Source organism: Eptesicus fuscus, chromosome 10, assembly GCF_027574615.1.
Source record: "Eptesicus fuscus isolate TK198812 chromosome 10, DD_ASM_mEF_20220401, whole genome shotgun sequence".
Classification (NCBI taxonomy): Eukaryota; Metazoa; Chordata; class Mammalia; order Chiroptera; family Vespertilionidae; genus Eptesicus; species Eptesicus fuscus.
Window position 1 is genome coordinate 91,185,768 of NC_072482.1, and position 24,781 is coordinate 91,210,548.

At 42.2% G+C, this 24,781-nt stretch overlaps 1 protein-coding gene across 1 annotated transcript in view; it reads right to left on the reverse strand.

Annotated features, from left to right (window-relative positions):
* Nucleotides 1–11,236: 11,236 nt before the first annotated feature.
* The window catches only part of IPCEF1 (interaction protein for cytohesin exchange factors 1), a 131,876-nt gene continuing 118,331 nt past the window's right edge, over nt 11,237–24,781 (reverse strand). Inside the window, exons 11-12 of the mRNA XM_028129901.2 lie at nt 19,726–19,919; nt 11,237–12,502 (exon numbers count right to left, since the gene is read on the reverse strand). Of these exons, the coding sequence (XP_027985702.2) occupies nt 12,338–12,502; nt 19,726–19,919 (359 nt within the window). The 3' untranslated portion in view covers nt 11,237–12,337. The remainder of the gene's footprint in view (nt 12,503–19,725; nt 19,920–24,781) is intronic.

A 24,781-nucleotide genomic window follows, 5' to 3' on the forward strand; every position in this document is an offset into this window, starting at 1 on the left:
ACCCTCTCACCCCTCCCATTCCTGGCTGCACCAGAGCTCCATTCTGAGGCTAATCTATACTAATAAAAGGGTAATATGCTAATTAGACTGGAGACCTTCCAGACGTCCTTCTGGACAAAGCCATGGTAGCAGGGCCGAGGCAGATGTGGTTAGGGGCAATCAGGCCAGGAGGGGAGGGCAATTGGGGGTGATCAGGTGGGCAGAGGGGCAGTTGGGGGCAATCAGGCCGGCAGGGGGGGCTGTTGGGGGTGAGAAGGCTGGCAGGGGGGCAGTTGGAGGCAATCAGGCCAACAAGGGGGGGCAGTTGGGGGTGACAAGGCCAGTGCGGGGTCCAGGTGGGGGTGAGCAGGCTGGCTGGGGGGAAGTTGGGGGCAATCAGGCAGCAGGTGAGGCAGTTGGGGGTGATCAGGCTGGTGGGGGGGAGAAAGTTGGGGGTGAGCAGGCCAGCAGGGGGGGCAGTTGGGGGTGAGCAGGCTGGCAGGCAGAGTGGTTAGGGGCAATCAGGCAGGCAGGCAGGTAGGTGAGCGGTTAGGAGCCAGCAGTCCTGGATTGCGAGAGGGATGTCCGACTGCCGGTTTAGTCAGCAGTCAGACATACTCCAAGGGGTCCCAGATTGGAGAGGGTGCAGACCAGGCTGAGGGACACACACCCCCATGCACGAATTTTGTGCACTGGGCCACAAGTCTTATATAATAAAAGCCTAATATGCAAATTGACCGAACGGTGGGGGGAGGGGCTGGCGAGTGGGCGGTGCCAGGCAAGCCAAGGCAGGTGCCAGTGGGCAGAGGGAGGGGACAGCGATGGGGGGGGGGTGACAGCGACCAGCGGTGGCAGGGTGATGGGGAGCGGGGCCTAAGCCATCTGTCGGATATCCCCCGAGGGCTCCTGGTCTGCAAGAGGGTGCAGGCTGGGCTGAGGGACCCCCCCCCCCGCCCATATGAAGAGTAATATGAAGATTACTCTGCCTAAGGTAGAAGGAGAAAAGTAGAAATGAGAGAAAACCCAGTGGAAATTTCTGATATTCAGCTATCCTTGACTCGTATAGTAAAACAATGGTACCAGACTTCAGCTAAATCAGGTGGAAACTGACGTTAGATAGAGCCAAGTGGTTCTGCAGGCTGAGCTCTCAGGCCTACCATATATTCCCTCTCTAGGATGGCTAAGGGACCTCCTGTCTCACCAAAATGTTCAGCCCCTCAGCCTCCTTCCTGAGCCCTCTTTTCCTGCTGGCCCAACATCCCCACAGGCAGTGGCCACGCCACATTCTGAAATGCAGGTGCAACCAAAATGCACAGCCCTTGAAATTCAGATGCATGAAAGTGCAATGAAAACTGGTCTCTGTGATGCGGGTGGAGCTGGACGGTGAAGGGATTCCCACATGTTCACTTGCAATGAGAAGGCTAAGAACGAGGAGCAGGCAGCTCCCACACCGACCTGCCACTCAGGCCCCCGCTACTAGGTGGGAATATAAAATGCCTTTGAAGCACAGTCACTTTGTACCCTTTTCATGATAATTAAGATGTTAATAAGGATATTATCTATACTCATCAAGTGCAAACTAGTTACAGTTGTTCCACTAAGGGCTTGACAATCATTGCCTCCGTTAGTCTTCACACCTTATCAGGAAAATCCTGTTTGCAGATGAGGAAATCAAGACTGAGAGATTACATTCTCCAAAGTAACCCAGATAGTAAGTGTTGGGCCTCATTTCCCCTGCCAGGAGCCGGACCTCCGTGGACGCCTGGTATTGGAAGAAGATATGAGTAGTCATAGGCATGTAGGAGAGACTTTATTGCAGACCAAGTAGCCATTGCTAACAAGGAGCCATCAGACAAAACCATTCTTCAAAGTAGCCCCACACAGCAGCCGTGCACCGGCTGGTCAGTCACACACCTTTATACCAGTTCAGACAAAAGAGGCTTCTTGCCAAACAGTGGCATCAATATTTGGGTTATAGAAAGGTACGCCTGCGCAGTGTGTACAGTACTACTGCTGTGTCATTGCCTTTGCACATGGGAATGGCAAATTGGCCATGAATATCTGGCGTACTCTGATTAGGGTTCTCACAGTAAGTTATTTTAAAACTCTGCTTTAACTTCTACATTACACTACTTCTTTCAAAAACTACTCCCAAAGCTTTAGATGGCATGCAAGGAAATATAAATAAAAGCCCATCATTAGAAAAATAAAGCTAGAGTTGAGTTTATGGTTAAAAAAAATTATAGCTGCATATACTAGTAAAAAGAAAGAATGAGATAGTAGTATGTTTACTCTTAAAAACATACCTATTATCTCTATTTAGATGCTTATTTTCTGTAGCATGCCTTGTGCAAGACTTTCTATTTATTTTTATGGTTAAATGAAGAGATTAACTTCTCTGAGACTGTTTCTGCCTCAGAAAAATCACTAATAACTGTCATGAATATTAAACAAATTACACAAAGCTTTCAGTAATAAAAAAGACAGTTATGTGGTTTTCCATAATGTTAATATTTTAGAATCCCTTTGTCTAGAAGTGATTCTTATCCCCATTTATTCATTTAAATCATCTGACTGATTTAAAATTTAAAATGTCTGAGTCCTGCTTTCGATGAATTTTACAAGTTCAGTGTCTGGAGGCGCGGCCTGGTCATCGGGACTTTTGAACGCTCCCCAGGTGATCCTCACCTGTGTGCCTTCCTGGTTGAACACAGAGAAGGGATAAGGAGCTGTGTCCTGTGTGTTTGCAGGGAGAGGAGACAGCCAAGGTCAGTGTCCTGGAATGGATGGTTTCTGACTCGTGCAGCAGATATCAGAATCCCACATAAGAGATGGGAAGAGGATCAGATGTGCACCTTGAATTACATCGGAGAGGACCGGAGCAGGGTTCTATTTCTCCCTTTGGGGACTTACAAAGGTCCCCCTTTATGGTTGCATCTCAAACTCTTCGAGTTCTCCCCTTACAATGTCTTGCCTTTAAAGTTTCTTTGCACCTGGAGCAAACTACAAACCAGAAACTACACGGAGCTGAATGACTACAATAGAAAAGGACAGCAGTTGATAGCAGTGACCCTGTTAGTGGTCCCAGGTCCACATTCACTCTGATCATGTTGACTTCCCTGGAGATGCCCTCTTTAGTTTAGAATCGTCCTGACAAAAAGGAAGATGGCACAGTGGCTGCATCTGGGTCTAACATAGTCATCAATATGTGGTAGGCTAATCTATTTTCAAAGAAGCAATCAGAGTGAAAGACACTTGTTGATGTCAGAAACATTCAAACCTGTAAAGAATTTTTGTGACTTTATTTGAGGCAAACTGTCAACCATTGCCTGGAAGCAGAATTTCAATGTATTGAGATAATGCTGTGGAGAATGGAGGTGTTGTTGGTTTTTACCTATTTTTATAAATTACCATCAAAGGAGGAGATATAAGTGGGTTACATGAAATCCATTGGTGATAGATGATGGAGGTAGGAGAAAACAAAGTCGGGGGGGGGGGACCTCTGGGATTGGATAATAAGTAAAATGATAGACACATGCTTCTTTTACACAGGTGGGTACAGTTAACAGTCAACAATTAACACGATAACAATAACAATGAGGGAATCTGTGGTCTCAGCCCTGGCTTCCTGGCGCAATGGTTGTGCCCTGAAGGTTCCAGAAAAAGGGAAGTTACAAGTTACCCTGACAATCAAAGGTATATTATGGTAGATGCAACAAGACAATAGAATCAGTTAAGATCAAAGTTGATCTTTGTCAGGGAATATACCGCCCTAAGACAAAACTACCCACTATAAACTGCTTTTTAATTTAAAAAGTTTTGCCCTAACCGGTTTGGCTCAGTGGATAGAGTGTCGGCCTGCAGACTCAAGGGTCCCAGGTTCGATTCTTGTCAAGGGCATGTATCTTGGTTGCAGGCACATACCCAGTAGGGAGTGTGCAGGAAGCAGCTGATCGATGTTTCTAACTCTCTATTCCTCTCCCTTCCTCTCTGTAAAAAAAATCAATAATAAAAAAGTTTTAATTCCAGACCATCCTCTGTGGTTACTTTATGTCTGAGTTTGCAAGGCCACCCTGCAGGCTTTGCCTGAGCTAGTCAGGTTAGCTTGTGGCCCCTTTTTGTCCACACACTTAAGGATCCTCACAAGTGTGGGTAACCACTTATATCAGCCCCTAACACCAGCTTGTAGGAATGTAATCAAATACTTTTCATCTTCTCCACTATACATGAGACAAAAGAAAAGATCTGCAGACCAAAGCGGCCGGAAACAAAGAGTATGATCCCACTGTCCACATTCTCAGCGTCCCGAGGATGATATCTCTTGGCAAAAGTTGCACTTGAACCGACCTGCCCCACAGAAAGATGAAAAAGCAAGAGTGCAGACCCCAGCTACACCTTCAGGCTCTCAACAGAAAGCACAGAGGTTTCTGACACACTGGTATGCAAGTCGCTGTTAGGCTATGAGTCAGTATTCTTCTCAAAACAATTAGCAATTACCAGCATTTATTCAGGGAGCAGAAAGCTGGCTGACAGTCCATCATTATCACAACAAAAGAACCGCAGCTTTTATCCTCCCCAGCGGAAGTGAAATTTTAAGAACTCCAACTTTTCAGGCTCACACTATTCCCAGACCTATTATTTATTTCATCATCAACCTTAAAAATAATATAAAGTTCAACCATTTATTTTTAAGAAGCACAGTCCTCCCAAGGATCAGGTGCAGCCCCAGAAAGCTCTGAAACTACTGAACTTAGATGTAATAGCTCGACCTACAGGGGGCGCCACCCCTACACTCACCACCCTATTGGCTGCCTCTGGGAGAGGGCACCCTTTCTGCAAAGCCCCTGCAGAGGGCTGCCCTTTTGCCACACCCTAACCATTCTGCTGCTGTTTTGATGTGGTCAAATCAATCAGACTTTGCCACAGTCCAATTATAGGCCAATACTAGACACTGTAGAAGCAAGAATGAACAGAGGACCCTGGTATGGTCCCAGCTCTTGAGTACTAGACCTACAGTTCGGTCAGAGTTTCAGTAATGGAGCCAAAACCAAACTGGAATCAAATCTTTTCCCCTCCACCCCTCACTGGTTGTACAGTTTGGGGCAAAGCATCTACCACACGGAGCATTAGGTTAGCTCCTCATTTATCAAAAAGATAAAACCTACCTCACATAAAATAATTAAAGATAATATACAAAGTGGGACAAAAGTAGGTTTACAGTTTTTATCTGGAAATTAATAAAATAATTAATAAATAATAAAAGAAGAAGCTGTTTCACATACTCACAACTGTAAACCTACTTTTGCCTCCCCCTGTATATAAAGCACACTGCCTTACACACAATACCTGGTCATCTGCCCGCCCGCCAGCCTGCCCCTGCGGGCCTCCCACACCTACCTCTCCCTGGGCTTCTATTTCCACAGCCAAGATGTGGCTCTCGAGGCTGGGCCCCTTCTTCCCCAACGTGGTGGCAAAGAAGCACGAGGACACCCCGCGTCTCTTAAAGATGCAAAACCAGCGGGTGGCCGAGTTCTCTTCCAGGACACACTGACTCCTCCCAAGATGAGAGGGCAGAACTCAGGGCACCATGGAGACGGCCCTGGCCTTGGAGAGGGACCTGACCCAGGCCCTTTAGAGCTGCAGACCCTCATCTCTGGGACTTCCTGGAGAACCACTTCCGGGGTGAGGAGGTGAAACTCATCAAGGAGATGGGCGACACCTGACTCACCTCCACAGGCTGCGGGCCCCCAGGCTGGGCTGGGTGGCTCACCCTCCAGCACGACCAGGAGCCTGTGGAGCCCAGAGGCCTTTGAGGGGCCCCTCTGCATTCCCAGGCCACATGCGGGTGTTTTTGCCGTTTTGTTTTTTTACTTCAAAATGAGATATGTGCAGTGTGCATAGGAATTTGTTCATAGTTTTTTTTAAACTATAGTCCGGCCCTCCAACGGTCTGAGGGACAGTGAACTGGCCCCCTGTTTAAAAAGTTTGAGGACCCCTGCCCTGGAGTCTGGCTTTTGCCTGAGCCTCTGCCCTGAAACCACTGGCCATTCTTTTAACCACCCTGGAGCCCTCTCCCATGCATTGGACCAAATGAAAACAAAAAGCTTTATGCAGAAATAATAATAATTATAATAATAAATAAATAAAAGCTAGGAATTTTTTTGCTTTTTTACTCATAAAGATAGAATTACCTCTTCTATGGTGATCCACATTTTAATAAAATTAAATTCAAATCACGTGGTATGACAAAAAGGACTTTCGTGCTTTTAGTTAAACCTTGGCAATCCTGGAATTTCTGGGAGGAAAAAATTATGGTTCAGGGGACTAAGCAGAATATTCAAAGTAGAAATGTTTGGTGGGCAGAATCATGGACATGTCCCACCCCCTGGAACCCGTGTATATGTTACAAAGGGAATTAAGGGCAAGAGGGAATGAAAAGGTTGGAAATTGAATCCAGGTACTAGTCAGCTAACCTTAAAACAGAGGCATTTTTCTGGATTATCCAAGTGGGCTCAATGTAACCACAAGGGTCTCTAAGGGTCTGAGGAGGGCATGACTAAGAAGAAAGGTGCAGAGACACAACATTGCTGACTCGGAAGATGAAGGAAGGGGACCAAGAAGCAAAGAATGGGTGTGAACTGGAGAGCTTAAGGAAATGTATTCTCCCTGGCACCTCTGGGAGGACAGCCGTCCTGGGACCGAAAGCCATGTCAGACTTCTGGCCTCCAGAACTATAAGAAAACACATTTTAAGCTGCTGAATTTGTGGTGATTTGGTACTGCAGCAATAGGAAACCGGTGGAGGCTTGCTCTAGAAATCAGGAACACACTATACCCTTGCCTTTGGTCTAGAATACTTTTTACTGCTTCCATATGGCACCTAAACATATTGTACTTGGTGGCTGTAAGTTGGAAAAAAGTGAGGCTAGAGCTCAGCATGTAAAGTGAGAATTGGGAAAGAGAGAGATAACACAACGCGTTGTATAGACAGCAATCAAGGAATTGTGAATCAAGTTCAAATGCAGGCTAACTTCCTCTGATCGGTGGACCCAAAATAAAGGCGATTTATTATGCTATTTCAGTATTAGCTTTGTTTATTTTTCACAGAAATAGCTTATGTATTTTAAATAACTGATGTGCCGCAAGTTGTAACTTTTATAATCTGAATAAATGTTTAAATCTCTAAGGAAGATGTGGGTGCTGAGTAAATGATAAGGGATATATAATATGCAAGTCTAAGTTTGTAAACTAATAATTTTGATAAATATCTCTGTGCTAAAAGACCTGTAAGCTGAGGACCATTGGAGGAGACCACATCAATTATCGTTGAAAAAGAATTCCCAACAGAATTAGATCTTTTCTTTACAAATAAAAGTATCAGTAGTCTAGAATCTATTATTTTAGTGACTGGCACTAGAGGGCGCTGTAACCTTTACAGAAGATAAACACCCAGCCCTCAAACACTAGCTAGAGACTCTTTTTCTTCCTTTTTTTTTTTTTTTTTTTTTTTTTTTGAGAATACAACATTGCCGGGCAGAAAATGAACACCAGTAGTATATTTTAATTTTTTTCCATGTAATTTTACTATGTATATATATATTTCACCTTGTTTTTATTTTTATCTTACAAGTCAACCTCAAAAAAATAAAGCAGGAGAAATGAGCTGTGACACTTTTCAGAATAATCCAAGAGGGTAGGTGACAGAGAATGAAAGCACAGTGAAATTGAAGGTGTCATTTCCACATTAACATCTTGCCCCCAAAGACCATGCAGCGCTACAAGTCACATCCCCCTCATGCAAGGACATTGACATCCGTGGTGACTTATCATCTTGGTTTTATTATGGGATACTACGTGTTTCCATGGGGCATGCTTCCCCTGTGGACTCGAAGAAATACCATTACAGAGCAGTCGGGTGCCCTCACAGCAAGAGAAATGCAAGAACTATTTTTTTTAACAAATGAACTATTTTTTTAAACAAAACTCCATTTTTTTGGAGTTCATTAAAAAAATGAACTATTTTTTTTAAACAAAACTCCATTTTTTTAAAATGTTTTCTCTGTGGCCTGTGGTGACATGGGGAAGAGCAACGAAAGATGTGCAGAGGATGCAAGAAGACAGCTTCCTGTCTCACCATGTAGAGAAACATGTAGCCGCTCGATAGCCTGTTCCCTGAGATTGGCGTCAGAGTGTGAACCCGGACCTGTCCCCTCCCCTGTCCATTCCACATGGGTTGTCACAGTCCATTTCAGGGTTTTCCTTTTCAACTCCACATCCCAGAAGCCCGGGCAGGACAATCACCTCACATTTCCAGGACTTGGTTTCTCTTGTGAGATAAGTGCACAAAAAATTGGAAGGGAAATAAATGGGAACACCCCAATCAAATACCGTATTCTACTAGACTGAAGAAGAGACACATCCTAAAACTCCGTTTGGACATGGCAGCTCTTCAATAAATAGTAACTTTCAGATGGGCATCCCGGGTACTTAAATTGCTCACTAAATCTTCGGTGTGGCTGTATCAAAATATTACCTTTCAATGTCATCTCTCTTTAAAAGACTGAAAAGTATATTTTCTTTTTATGTTTTACCTCTGATTTTGTTTGTGGTTTAAAGGCTTTCTGGGGAAATTATGCTGATAATTATAAGACTAGTGGCCCCTCGCCACTAAGCTTGGTCTCTGACATCTCCTGACACTCTTTGAAAGGAAAATTAAAAAATACGCTCCATTTCTTGAAGTCTATCTCTTTCAGCACCTCACAAGCAGTAGACTTTTCAGAAGGAAGGCAAGGAAGCCCAGAGTGCTTAGGAGGTTAAACCCCAATTCACAGTCAACAGGTCACTGCGGGAGGGACAGTAACCTGTGGGAAGAGACTGGGTTCAAGGAAAAGAAGGCTCCCTCCCCCCTTCCCCGAGGGGTTCAAATGGATGACTTTGCAAAAGCCACCACTGCGTGTGCCCATTTCAGCACAAAGACATGGGCACTCCAAGTCCAACTACTTGGACGCAACAGTGACTGGGCAAAGTAAGGGGAGAGGGAGGAACAAGTTCAAGTCCTGGCTATACCACCTGGGGCTCTCTCCAGCACCTTACCTTTCAGAGTATGTTTCCTCACTCCATCAGACAGAGTAGTACTAAACCACAGTCATCCCATGAAGACCCCTGGGGAGGGGGAGGGGGAGCCTGAAACACACTGTTTGCAAACTATAAAGTGCTGCATACATATAAGGCATTGGTTCACATTGAAATCTCACTCCAAACTTAAGTTCTTTCTTGGGTTTCTGGGAGTGTTTGCAAAAGTATGCTTTATGATTCTTCTTGATGCTATGCTGGGATTGTAGCAGAACTAAGAATTATTAAAAGCAAAAAAGGTGGGACCCAAGAATGAGACCATCCGATTTAGCATGTGCTGTGATGGACCAGCAAATGAGGGTATCATACATAGCAGGCACCAGTTTGGGTCTACAGACTAACAATGGTGAGAAGTGGTCCTCCCAGCAACCCCAAGGAGGAGTCTGATCCTGATCCCAAACAATAGAAGGTGCCCACAGGTATTGGACCTGGTTATGCTTAGAGATTCTCCACTTCCTTACTGAACAGCCATGGTTCTGGGTCATTCCACAGCCCTCAGACCCTCTGTCTACAGGTGTGGGGAGCAGTCTCCCCTTAAGGTAACTTTGGTCTAGGAGAGCAGGATGCAAAATGGTACAGTTCAGTTTAACTTCCATTTGGGGTGATTCTGCACGGTGGCTGCTTTAACTAACACAGCAAACGCTTCTAGACTAACTTGCCTTTGAAAAATAACTGAGCGGCTTGATTAAGTAATGTCATGAACCTACGTTGCCTCTGGATGGTTCTAAGGGAATGTCTACTAAAAGGTCAGTTAAATATGTATTAATGAAAAGCCAAAGTAGAACACTGAAATATATCCCATGCCATGCCCTGGTCAAAAGATTTTGGAAGAATTCAATTTAGGGGAAAACAAACAAACAAACAAACAAAAAACAACTCGTGAAATGTGTAGGTTGGTGCTGGGAACCAGAGAACAAAGGTGGGAGAACAGCACATCACATCCATTATCATTTCCTCCATTACGTCTCCTTCCCTCAACACGTGGCTGACATTGTGCATCCTACGCAATCAATGTTCTAATAGCTGCTAAATGATCATTTCCAGAGTAGAGATGAAAGCACCGGCCTCTCCTACCAGAAGCTTCAGGTCCCAGTCTGAGGACATGAATGGTTACTTCTCTCCAATGCCAACAGTAACTCATCACAGGCCAGGCGCCCGCATCTGTGTGGCCTGTGACCTCGCCCAGCATGGTCCACTTGGTATAGGAGCTTTGAAGAGTTTGCTGGGCTAAACTAGCTGCCCTGGCTTCCTATCTTACACAGGCTTCTAACACTACAGGTTGCTTCCTCTTTTGTGTGTGTGTGTGTGTGTGTGTGTGTGTGTGAGTTTTCTGGTTTGATTTTTTTCTTTCCTAATGCTTAGGTTGGTGTTTTTTGTTTTTGGTTCTCTCTCTCTCTCTCTCTCTCTCTCTCTCTCTCTCTCTCTCTCTCTCTTTTTCAAAGTATTAAGACTTCTTAGTAAAGCTTGGGAAAATATTCAACAACTATTTCCATTTAGTTTGCAGATAAAATTCAGGGGTTATTTCCATTTGAATATCAAGCCATGGTTAAATGTTATACAGAAAACTGTGTTATGCTGACCATTTGCTAGGGGTAGGGCCAAAGTGGGGTTTTGGTGGTTTGTGGTTACTTTTATGGTGAAAAATATTCATGATGATTAGTAAGGGGAGACTTTCCTATTGCTTCTTTAATAAAATTAGTTCTCTTTAACAACAGACCCCTAAATTTCTACAGGTCTTTAGACAAAAGAGTACATTAGTTGTGTTTCATTTGGTTTAGGCAGGGCATAAATGGCATACGATTTAAAGTTTATTTACCCAAAGGGATAATGTAAGATGAAAGTCTATTTCCAGTTAAGAGAGTAACTTAAAACAGAGAAATTTAAGCCCTCTGCAGAGAGAAAGGAAGGCTGAGAGGGTGGGAGAGAGGGAGGGAGAGAAAAAGAGATAAATCAGAAAATGAAAGATAATTATTGCATGCCCCCTCATTGATCCCACAAGATTTCCTGAGCATTCCTCATACATTATATATGTAATAACTCCAATGAATCAATCATCAATAGTATTTCTATTTTTCTCAAGCAAAAATGTATATCCTTTGAGAATATATACTGAGCAAAACATAGAATAGTATATCATCTTTTAAAACACTAGTAATTTGAACTTCTATAAATATACTTAAATAACAAACATTATAGATAGCTATTCACATAGGACACAATGTGACATAAACGTACAAAAATAAAACAATCACGTCTGAACTCTTTTGCTGTTTTTGTTGGCTGGTTTTTGTTGTTTTTGGGGTAAAGGTATTTAAACAATTCAGATAACAGAATGATCTCATCAATATTTATCCTGGGGAGCCTAGATATAAAGTTATACTGTGCATAGGCACACACCCAAGGACAACTCCAGCAAACATTCCTTGCAGGACCTGTTACTGTCCCCTACAGGGGCTCAGGAACGCTGGGAAGGAGGAGAGGCCTCCAAGTGTAAGGAGACATTTTCGTTAGCTGTTCTGTGGAAAGGAAACATAATCAGATCCCACCCCACCCCACCCCCAGCTGGTGAAGTGTGAGGCCATCAAGCTGTCCTTTGAGTGAGGGGAACACAGAACACGCCTCCTTCCCGGGTTCTCCCACACCCCACTCGCTATCAAGTGTTTCTCCACTCGTGGAAAAGGCACCACCATTCTGGACCAGGGGCAGGGGATTTCAGCTCCACAAAAACATTTGTCCTGTTCCGGTTGCCGCCATAGAAAACATTCCTTCATCCAACAAAATGATTTGGAGAACACAGCTGCCCAACTCAGTAGAATTGGAGAACTGAATATTTCTATGGTAAAAAAGTGATCCTTTGTCCACAGAATGTTGTAATTCTCTTGAGAGCAGGGAACAGAGTTTTCACATTCCACCTAGAGTCTGGCATAACTGAACTCCCAGCAGGAACACAAGGATTGTTCAACTGGACTCCATCCCTCCGGTCTCCATGGGAACACCACACCTGGAAGGAATCCTGCAGCTCCTGATGCTGGTCCTCACCAAGACTGCATCTCTACGGGAAGCTGATTACTTGAGGAACTGGTCTGTTTTCCTTTTAAGGAAAAATGTGAGCTCTGGCAACATCTTGAAGGGTTGCTTGGGGGGAGAAGTGGGAGAGGGCAGAGAATGCTGGCTTGTTGTCAAACAGAACTTTCAACAGAGGCAGAGGAAGGTGGTTTCTGGAGTCTCTAGGGAGAGCCTGCAGGGGCCGATGCAGACGCAGGGTCCTGCTGCTGCTGATAGATGTCCTGAATCAGCATGGTGTTCATGACCTTCCACTCCCGGTATTTTCTGGCTGTCAGCTTCGGATCATCCAGCAACTGGTTAATCATGGCCAGGTCATGTTCTTTACACTGTCCAAGTAGAAAAAAAAAGGGGGGGGGGGGGATAGGGATTGTAGTGAGCATCTCAATTTCAATAAGCAACCTTCATCCCTTTTACAAATAATTGCACATACACATTCATCAAAATTATCAAAGTGTGTTTACCCATTAATATTCAAATCCCTACAACAACCCTAAGATATATGGCAGGACATCTGTTAAGTATCCTACCCAATGGAAGCACTAGACATACAGCCAAGGTCTCCTATGTGACTCTTCTCTGATTAATCCATTTTTGCATACCACAGTGATAGTTCTCTCTTAGTGTGACCATTATTCCTCCTGAAACTCATAACTGTATCATTATTTCATTGACCAGCCAAACTTCACCAAGTAAAATGGAAAACAGTGCTTTCCCTAAGATATAAGTCAATAAAAAAATTTTTTTATTTTATCTTAATTTTTAATAAATCACACACATGTATTTAATTAATATATGCAGAATAACTATATAGGCCTTTTTTTTTATTATTCAAAGACTACTAACCTTCCATGAAAACAGTATACAATGGTGCTAATAGAGTATAGGATCTACTCATATTATTTCACCCTGCCTCCTCTGTTATCAATAACACACATTTCTGAAATGTCGGACCCAGGTTAGGGAAGTTTTCTGTAGTCAAGAAATGAGGTAAAAATAAGATGCAACAGCTTCCACATTCAAAAAAAGATCATTCAGTCCTAACAATTTTATCTCAAATCTATTCTTGTTTCCTCTATCCCTATGACTATCACTCTAATTTCAGATACTAAGTCCAATATACCACACTCTATCTACTGTACAGCCTCCTAAAGGAGTCCCTTTCTCTAATCTCCAATTCAAATCCACCTTCCGCATGGCAGTGCCGGGATCCACCTAAAATGCTGAGTCCCTTTAATGGTTCCCCTTCATGTCCAGGGTCCCATGGGCTGGCGCACCATTTGTTGCTCACCATGTAGTGCTTAGATACTCATGGATTCCTCATACCACCTATTCTAAAGCTTTGTAAGGAAGGTGATAATAGACATATTGAATTCATTGCTGTGTTCTTTATACCTAACACAATGCCAATTGCAGGAAGACATTCAATACATATATATTAATGAACCACTCTCTCTACCTACCTCTAGGATGGCATATGTGTAGCTAAAAATTTACAGCTGTGCTCACTGGTTACAGTTCAAATTCATAACCACTGCCATTAAGTGGACTTTCATCATGTTTTCTCATCCCTTTCCTCTCTCACTCTTCCAAAGGACTAGTTCAAAACTTCCTGTGTCTACTCAAGCCTTGCCCCCATCCTTCCTTACAGCTGATGACCTTGTTCAATTTTTTTTTTTTTAGGAAAAGAAACAGTGAGAAGAATATTTCTCCCCAGTTCCTATTGCCCACTACCTACATCTACACAATTATTTTACTCAAATTCCATCTTTCAAAGAAGATTTTCATGCCTATCCTAATTAATAAGCGATCCCTCAACATTCTTTATCTGCCTTCTCTTCTCTATAAATCTATCATTACTTTGTATACTATAAAATTACTTACTTACTTTGTTTATTTCTCCCTCTAACTAAATATAGCTTCATGAGGGCAGGCAATTTTGTGTGATATACCCGCTGCTATGTCCCCAAGTACCTGAAAGAATGACTGACACATGGTGGACATTCACTAAATACTTGTTGAAAAAATTAATATATGAAATAAGAAATGAATGAATAAACTACTTATTCATTTGCTTTTTAATTGCTTTTGCATCATGAACCCTATTTGGAGCCCAAAAAATCCTCTCCATAAACAAACAAACAAAAATATTTTATACATGATATATATATATAAATATATACATACACACACACACACACACACACACACACACACACACACACACACATATATCCTACATAATAAAAAAAGGCAGAACAACCAGTTGCTATGATGTGCACCAACCACCATGGGGCAGACACTCAATGCAGGCGCTGCCCGCTCATGGTCAGTGTGCTCCCACAGGGCTCATGGCTGGCAAGCACAGTGGCAGTGGTGGGAGCCTCTCTTGCCTCTGATGTTAGACATCCCCTGAGGGCTCCCGGACTGGAAGAGGGCACAGGCCAGGCTGAGGGAACTCCCCTGAGTGCATGAATTTCATGCACCGGGCCTCTAATATATATCTTATTATATGTTATATATCACACATCTATATCTGTCTAACTATACAGACATTTCCACATAGTTTTAAGGATTCTAGAATTGTCAGGATTCTAGATACTTCATTTGTTTTATCCAAATGAAGTGTCTGGTCATAGATGATCACAAATGTTAGTGGCACTCAAATCTATTGTTTTATTACATTTTTCTTGTTTTCTTCTTTTCCAGTTTCTAGATTGGCCAGAATAATATAGATTTCAAGAGAAAAGTACCACCCCCATACAGAAGTCTGAGTGATGAGATTTATAATCTTGAATCAAGTGAATAAGGATGTGATAATAGATGAAGATCAAGAGATATATTTAGGTTTAAGAAAAGAGAAAAAATTGTTCAGTAGGAAAGTAATCAAAGAAGGACAGATAACAAGCAGGCTGGCCAGGACCCAGAAGCAGAGGAGGGAGGCGAAGTAAGTGGGTAACTGGGAAGGATTACTGGCAGAAAGTCGAGCCAGGGTCAAGAGAGTTTTCTTTCTTCTCTCTGAGTTCTCAACATTTATGCTTCCATAAAAAAAAAAAAAAAAGTATTAAAAAAAAAAAAAAGCTTTCATCCTCTAACACCATAGTGCTATTCATATGAAGTTATTTAAGGATTCTTACTTTTGCTCTAAAGAAATTTTGTCATCTGTTCAGAGAGAGATCCTAATATTTTATTGAAAAACAAGATCTTTGCAGTTGAACAAAATTTGGAAAATTAATTTTTAAAGGCAAAAATGCACTAATCATCCCTCTAAATCTGATAAAAGGTTTTAGGAAAGGGTCTCTCCAACTTTGGGCTAACACCACACGTTTTATAGTTCTAAACAATCCAAATGTCTTACCATTTGGCTCAAGTCTGTGTTAGTTTTTAATGGATAAAAGAAAAACACTGTAGACAAGAATTTAGAGGAAGGGAATTCATGAAACAACAAACCCTCTGAGCTACCTCCTAGACCCAGCACCCCGGACTCAGCAGCATCACGCTGGGTCCTGCTCTCCCAATGCTTTGAACTACTTTTACAACATCATCCTTGCTTTCTAGAAGGTAGGCTGGGCTTGGTAGGGCTTCCAAAAAATACTGTGAAAGACAGATGCTATAATTTCATTTTTCACTCCAAATATGCAGCAGATAACTTGATTCAAAACCTAAGCATTGAAATTGTATTCTATCGGAGCAGTTGGGCAAAGAAGGGTTAGTTCCTCTTGACATAGGCCAGGGAAACCCTGAGATAAACTTTCAAGCAGACCCCTTAATTATTCCAGTAATCATTCATTATAAAATAAAAGAAGACTTAGCCAAAAATCAGTGGATGTTGAGCTATCAGAAATTCCTAAAGATCTATATTACAACATAACATGATAGAATGCTCAATGTTCTTGAAGAATTTCCACATTTGTTCCAATATAATCCCCATACAGGGATATTTTTTTATGTATGGAATGTGCCTATCACTAATATAAACACTATTGTTAAAACAGTTCCTTTGTTTTTGCATGAAACTGTTGTCTCTGCTTGTCCACGCTCAAGCTTTGAAGTGTTTTATTTTTTAAATAAATCTTGATATTGCAATGTAACATATACAGAGAACAGCACACACACAATAGGGCTTGTGCTTGATGAATTATCACAAAATGGACCAGTCTGTAACCACCACCAAAGTCAAAATGGACCCTTACCAGTATCTCAGAGACTGTACTTGGGGACCCTCCCATCATATCCTTCCCTCCTCCTCAAAGGCAACCACCATCCTGACTGCTTTGAATTTTAAAGCCAGAGAAAGACAAGTACCAAATGATTTCACTGATATGTGGAATCTAATGAACGAAATAAACTAACACAATGGAAACAGACTCATAAATACAAAGAACAGACTGACAGCTATCAGAAGGGAGGTGGAGGGGCTGGGTGAAAAGGTGAAGGGATTAAGAAAACAAACAAAAAACTCATAGACAGACAACAGTTTGGTAATTACCAGGGGTGAAGGGGGATGGGGAAAGGTAGGAGAGGGTAAAGGGGAGAAATGGTGATGGAAGGAAACTTGACTTGGGGAGGTGAGCACACAATACAATATACAGATGATGCATTATAGAATTGTACCCCTGAAACTTGTATAAATGTATTACTCAATGGCATTGCAATATATTCAATTAAAAATTAATTAAAGATGGTTAAAATAATTCTTATAGCCTTCCGACTTGAATAAATATACAGTACTAAATTATCTTTGTCCAATGAATAGTTTGATGTGCTTTTTTTTCACCAAAGTCAAGTTCCACACAATCATGTCTTCCTCCCTCCAAATGAGGTTGATAGGAACGGGTGTTACTATGTACCAGGCACTATTCTTACTATGTACCAGGCACTATTCTAGGGCACTGGAACTATTGCCACAGCCCCAGCATCACACTTTGGTGAGGCCTAAGGGATCTGTGGAAAAGGGCTTTTTTCTAGGAATGTACAGAGAGTAGCTGGGCATTATAACCCCTGACATGGCCCCCACTGTTCTTTGCTCCCAGGTATTCATGCCCTTGTATAATCCCCCTCTGTGGATCCATGCTGACCTAGTGACTGGCCTCTAATGACCAGAATACTATAAATACTGTGGATGTAATGGGATGTCATGATTGACATTGGCATATGATCCATCTTGTTCACTCGCTCTCTGTGTCTTACTTGCTCTCAAGGAAGCCAGCTTTCATTTTGGGAGCCACCCTAAGAAAGGGCTACAGGGCAAAGAACTGTGTGGCCTCCCACCAACAGACAATGAACAACTGAGTCCCTCAGTCCAGCAACCTGTGAAGACCTGAATTCTGTCAACAACCTCATGAGAGAGCCCGCAAGTACTGACTCCCCCAGTGGAGGAATGAATGCAGTCCCAGCTGAGGCCTGGATCACAGGCCCTTGAGGGAGAAGTTCCTCAGCAAGCCACGCCCAGATTCCTGACCCACAGACACTGTGAAATAAGTGTTTACTGATTAGGGTTGCTAAGTTTTGAGATTTTTTTTTGTTACCTAGCAATAGATACCTAATGCACAGGGAGAAAGGAAAAAGCTGGATTGATCAATTATATGGCCACAGTGCATAGAGAGCAAGAGATTTCAGAGAACCACATGAGGCTGCTAAAACCTTTGAATTCCATGTATAAACCTAGCCTCTCAGTGGCCAGGCTAGGACATGGTCTTGTGTTGGTCTAGAATCCTAAGCCTGCTGTTTTATGAGAGGTGAGGAACACAGTCTTTCTCCTTCTAGAAATGGCCTGCACTGTCTATCCTCTTCTTAGCCTCCATTCCCTATTTCTCCCAACATGGACTAAAGCATGATCGACTGACATACATTTACCCAAGCTAGGTCCTCCTCCTTGAATGCCCTTCCTTCTCATCCTGATATTCTTTTTGTTTTGTTTTGTTTTGTTTTTCAGAGAGGAAGAGAGAGGGAGAGAGATAGAAACATCGATGATGTGAGAGAATCATTGATCAGCTGCCTCCTGCACACCCCACACTGGGGATTGAGCCTGCAACCCAGGCATGTGCCTTGACCGGGAATTGAACCATGACCTCCTGGTTCATAGGTCAACACTCAACCACTGAGCCACACCAGCTGGGCTCCTCCTGATATTCTTCATCTCTTACTCATTTGTCAGTTGTCAGCACTGTCCCTAACGGCCTCAGATAGACAGCCACTGCCCTCATCTGGACTACCAAAGCACTCCAAGCTTGTATCAACTACAACATCTTAGCACATTGCATTCTAACTGTTTTCCTCTCTGTTTCCATTGTCAGGTGGGGTCCATTCAATAGTTCCAGTGCCCTAGAATAGTGCCTGGTACATAGTAAGATTTGGGAAATATTTGTTCAATGAAAAATGTATTCATTTATAGCAGTTACTGCAATTAAGTTAGCAAAATCCCAACATACGAAGGCACAGTACATCAAGTAACCAAACATTTATCAATTTTGTACATAATGTGAAATATATCATATTTGCCTTTAAAATGTGTGCTAGTGATGTTTTCCATCAATAAATGTTAGGGAATTTTTCTGCATTTGGATTTTACTTGTATAACTAAAATACCCCTTTCCCTTTTCTTTTGCAGCCTCATTTTTGCAGGCTTATAGGGTGCTGAGGTCTTCTATTGACTAACTGGGACATCTGACTAAGAGTCACTCAGCCATCTCTTTGGAGCCTTGCGCTTTGATTGCTGATATTTCTTTCTGGAAAGAGACTCAAATTCTTGATACAGAAGGACATGCACAAAACAGAATTAAGTTGCGGGATCTATCAAGGCTTTTCAGAATCTATAAATCCTTTGCTAGTTCAGGACCAGTTGACCAAGTATCCTGGCCTCCTCCTGCTCATGCTATAATCTAAATGTGAAAGCAGAATGCTTTTGTTATGAGGACTCGTTTTAGTCACAGGAGGCCCTGAAAATAGCGTCAGTACATCCTGCACACTCTCTCCCTCATTCCCATTGTGAAAACATCTGCTGGTCTATTACCATGAAGTATGTATTTCCTACTGCTCGACTCTCGTGGCGTATCTTGGCTGCAGAGCCTACAGCAGAGAGTCACTAAGTCTTTGCTGTATTTGAAATCTAGAAAATTTCCTCTGGCTGTAGTACAGAACAGTGGCACTTTGTGATAAATCAGTGGAATCCCAAGATCTTATTAATATTACTGTTTATTCTCACAAGTTAACTATCTTAAGCGCCCATCAACATCTCTCGGGCTAGGTGAAAAGGTACACACAAAAATTACTACACGTGGTCCCTGTCTTCTAAGGAGCTTAACATTTGAAATTTTCTATCGGGGTGAATGCAAAAATCAAGACCTATGTGGGAAAGTAGATGGGTTCTCCCTGTGAGTGTTCTAGAGCTTCAAGAACACCAAAGGTCACCTCATCCCACGGAGACTGGACTTCTTTTACGTCCCTCCCTCCCACCCACACAAACACGCAGTGGCTGGCATGAATCTCTGCAGAACCAGCCATTCTTTACCCCGCATCCACAGAGTTCATCCGCAGTTGGACGTTTTTTTACCTTTAATGTGCTATTCAAGGTTCGGATTTTGTGGAGTTTCTCATTTATGGATGGATTTTTACACCGCCTCACAAAGGACTTTCTCAACTCCTTTTTGGTTGAAGGTCGACGGTCCCCAAGAGGAGATAGACTGGCTTGCTCTAATGATTTGTAGAGCTTCTCCATTTCATCATCTCCAGACACTTTTGTTTCTTCTATCAAAATAAAAAAAAAAAAAAAGCAATAACAATAAACCCAGTTAAAATCAAGGTGAGAACACTGGACACTGTGGTCCTAAAACAAGGCCCCGCTGACACAATGATCTCAGACTTCTAGCTTCCAGAACTGTGAAACAATACATTGTTGTTGTCTAAGCCACTCAGTTTATGAGTTTATGGTACTTTGTTTTGGCACAGTCATGTTCCCTTTGAAGACGCGAGGGAAGGAAGGATCTGTTCCAGGCCTCTCTCTGTGCTTCTGTTGGTTCCTTGGCTTGCCGCAGAATAACTCAGTCTTCACAGGGTGTTCTCCCTGCCTGCATGCCTCTGAGTCCAAATGTGTCCCTTTTATAAGAACACCAGTCATACTGGACTAGGACTCACCCTACTGACCTCATCTTAACTAATTACATCTGCACCTACTCAATCTCTAATGAAGTCATAGCCTAAGGAACAGGGGGTCAGGACTTCAATATAGGAATTTTGGAGGAACACAATCAAACCCATATTCATTCACCATCGAGCCAGCCAAAATTCATGTCCTTCTCACATGCAAAACATATTCATACCATCCCAACAGCTCCAAAGTCTTAACCCATTCCAACATCAATGCTAAGTTTAAAATCGAATCCAAATATCATCTATATCTGGTATTGGAGAGACCCAAAGAATGATTCACCCTGTGGCAAAATTCCTCTCCATCTGTGAACCTATGAAACCAAAGGAGTTATGTGCTTCAAAAATACAGTGATGGGACAGGCAAACCCTAGCAAACTAATACACACCCTAAGGCTTCAGAATCACTTTCCCAGATGACATTTAACTGCCCATTGAAAGAAGAAACCTGCCTGTGGTCTGTGGCTTTGAGCAGATAATGGTTATTCTTTCTGCTTCCTCCACTCGCATTCCTAACTAGGCCTTTCCAGCCTCAGATCAAATGCTTCTAGTGAAGCAACTCTACCCGAGAACCCGGGGACCATTTGTGCTAGGCTAATCCAATGGCAGCTCCACCATGCTGGCCATAGTCATTGATTTAGGAGTGAGCATGGGTTTCAGGGCAGGCCAGCTGGAGCCAGGGACCTCAGTTCTGAACTTTGGTTTGGGGTGATCACGGAATCAATCTCCCTTTTTTCCTAAACTGAGTAGTGTGATGATGTGAACTAGAAGATTCCAGAAATCATCCCAGGAATCATGAGAATGGAGCCAATCTATAGACACGGCCAAGACATGGCATTTCAGTCACACCATTGGAGCTCTCAGCTCTGAAATCAATCCTATCTAATAAAAGGGTGATATGCAAATTAACCATCACTCCATCACAAAGATGGCGGCTGGGGCACTGGATGCTGGTGGTGTCACCCCGGCGACGGGCCCCTGTGTCCCACGCACCCCCGGCCCATGGAGGGAGGGTGGGTGGGTGGGCCTCTGGCCAGAGGCTGGCCGGGGCGCAGGATGCTGGCGTCGTTGCAGGCTGGGCTGAGGGACCCCCACCCCATGCACGAATTTTGTGCACCAGGCCTCTAGTTTATATATATATATATATATATATATATATATATATATATATATATATAAACACCGGGCCTCTAGTTTATATATATATAGTGGTTTTATAGTATATATAAAAGGGAAGGTGGGGGTGGATGGGTGGGTGGGGAGAGATTAACCAAAGAACTTATATGCATAACCTATGGACACAGACAATAGCGTGGTGAGAGAGAGAGAGAAACGTCAGTGGTGAAAGAGAATCATTGATCAGCTGCCTCCTGCATGCCCCACACTGGGGTTCAAGCCTGAAACTTGGGTATGTGCCCTGGGGGAGTGCAGGGTGGAGGGGGTAAAGGGGGAAAATGGGGGACATCTGTAATACTTTTAACAATAAAGATACATTTTTAAAGAGTGGCAACAAAAAACTTGTACATGAATGTTCAAAGTAACACTATTCACATAGAGAAAAGGTTGGAACAGCTTAAATGTTCATCAGTTGATGAATGGATAAACAGATTGTGGCCTATACATACAATGGAATATTATTCAGTAATTAAAAGAAATGAACATACAACAACATGGAAGAACCTTGAAAACATTCTGCTAAGTAAGAGAAGCAGTGCCAAAAGACCACCTGCTGTATGAGTCCATTTATATAAAATGTCCAAAATAGGCAAACCCACAGAGACAAAATAGATTAGTGGTTCCCCAGGGAGAAAAATGGGGTTTGACAGCTAAAGTGTACAGGTTTCTCTATGTGGTGCTAAAAATGTTCTCAAATTAGATTATGGCCACAGTTACACAACCCTGTGACTATACTAAAAACCACTGAACTGTGTGTTTTTATGTGTGAATTTTATCTCAATAAAGCTGTAAAGAAAGTAGGCTTTTATGATATCATCAAGACAACTGGTAACACCTTCACAGAAATACGAAGCATGCTAACAGTCCTGCAGGTGAGCTGGAGACATGGAAAGGTTTAAGAAAATTAAATACAATGACATCTGAGTCTTAAAGAGGATATTAGGATTGGGACGATGGCAGTTTTCAGACACACAGGACAAGGCAAAAGTAGGCTTACAGTTGTTCCTATAGAGAATAATACACTAAAAAAATAAACTGTGAACGGAAGGAGCCACATGCTAACCTGACAAGCTCAGGGGAGGCCTATGTGGCAGTCTTGCAAACTCAGAGACCTGAAATAACCACAAAGGATGGTTTGAAAATTAAATATTTAACTACAAACAGGTTATAGTGGGCAGTCATGTCCTAGGCCGATATCTTCCCTGACAAAGGTCAACTTAGATCTTCTTTACTGAGCCCATTTGCCTTTTTGCCTCTAAGATAACATATCTGTGAGATGTCTGGGTAACTTGTAACTTCCTTCTTTTGCTGGAGCCCCTGGGGCACAACCAAATGTGGTGGGCGCCAGGACAGATACTTCAAATTCCTTCATTATCATGTTAATTGTTCCTGTACCCACCTAAGTATGTGTCCATCATTTTACTTTTTATCCAATCCCAGGGGTTTCCCACCGTTTGACTTTATCCCACCTCCTTAATCCGTCACCAATGAATTTCATGTAGCCCACCTATGTCCCTCCTTTAATAGCAATGTATAAATACAGATGTAACCCACCATTTCCTCGGAGCATTATCTCAATTCATTGAGGTTCTGCTTCCCGGCATATGTCGACATTTTGGCTCAAATAAACTCACTAAAATTCTTTACAGGTTTCAATGTTTTTTTTTTTTCGTTAACAAAACTCTGTTTCACATACTCACAACTGTAAACCTATTTCTGCCAAACCCTGTGTTTTTTAGAGCTAGCAGGCAGGTGGGACTTTACTTCTAATAAATTCTAAATACATAGCCGTCAGGACCACAGTATTTTTAAAGTAAGTAATACATATTTAATAAACTTCAAGAAGCAAATCAAGCAAGCATATAGCAAAGATAAACAGAATGGTTTCTCTCTGTTCACTAAGCTGTTAAGTTATTCTACTAAAATGTATGACAGAAAATAAAGTTACTCTTGACTAATACATTAGTTTGTAATTATGTCAGTTTTAGTAAAATGATTATATTAAGATTATGTATCTAATTCAACAGATATTAAATTGGTGAAGATAAAAATAATTAGAATCTTAGAATAATGGGACATAAAATACATTCCATAAGTGAAAGATAAGAAGGACTGCCTTTTGGATAATTTTATTATTGTTTAACATACTTATATGGGTATATATTATCTTTATGTTAATATATCAGAGGTATCTCTCTTCTACACACACATATTCCTTTCCTTCACATCAACTTTGGGATATTAGCAATGAGAATATAGATGTGTGTGTGTGTGTGTGTGTGTGTGTGTGTGTGTGTGTGTAACTTTAAAATTAACACACAGGTAACAGGGACCTATTAAGATTACTGAAAGTTAATACAGAATCCACCTAAAATATGAACAAATAATATTCTCTATTTGGATCCATTTTGGAATTGGAGATAATAGTGAAATAAGGTTAAAGTTCTTGGAGAAATCAGGAGGAAAATGAAAGGCAAATTATTGCATTATTCTTACTTCTCAGCCATCATCTCTCATTAGCAGAAACCTTAAACTGAAAGCCTCTGTGTCTAACTTCTAATAACCTGACTCCAGAATAGCCCACAAGCGTAAGGACAATAAAATAATAAATGGTGTTGTGAGTCGTCAAATAAAAATATCCTTACGGGCTCTTTTGTGCTGTAATATGAGCGGCGTACAATGTATTGCTAGATACTCAGGATCTAACCATGCCCACACCTAGACAAGGACTTTATATTGTTTTCACTGCTGCTAGCGGCTGGTGCTTAGGTCTTCAAAGGGCCATTAAATGAGCATTCAATAGTAACAGAAGCAGATGATACACAGAATCATAGGGGAACAAAAGGACCCACAGGGTACAAGCACACAATGAAACAGAGCTTGCACCTGAGCCCAAAGCAGAGGTGAGTCCTTCCCCAGTTGCTATATGGAAGATTAGCACTGGCCTGTTAGCCCACAGGACTATTCCTGTACCTTTAAGGGGCTTCTCTGTAAAGTAATATTGTAAAAAGCTCTCTTTCACATTCTTATGTAAATATTTTTCTAAATTATAATCACATATCAGGAAGCACAAGATTATTTCTCCTATTTTACCAGATTGTAAAAAGAGCGAGAAAAAAGGCGGGCAGGAAAGACCACTGCTCTCTCTCCCAATGGCAACAGAAGCCAGGTTAATTATTTCCACTTCCCCTGGCCTCTGATAGGAAATAGACGAATTCTGTCCGACAGCCAAGTGTTTCCAATGCAATTGTTATCCTTCCTCTCAAGAGTGTATTTTAGTCTTCTTC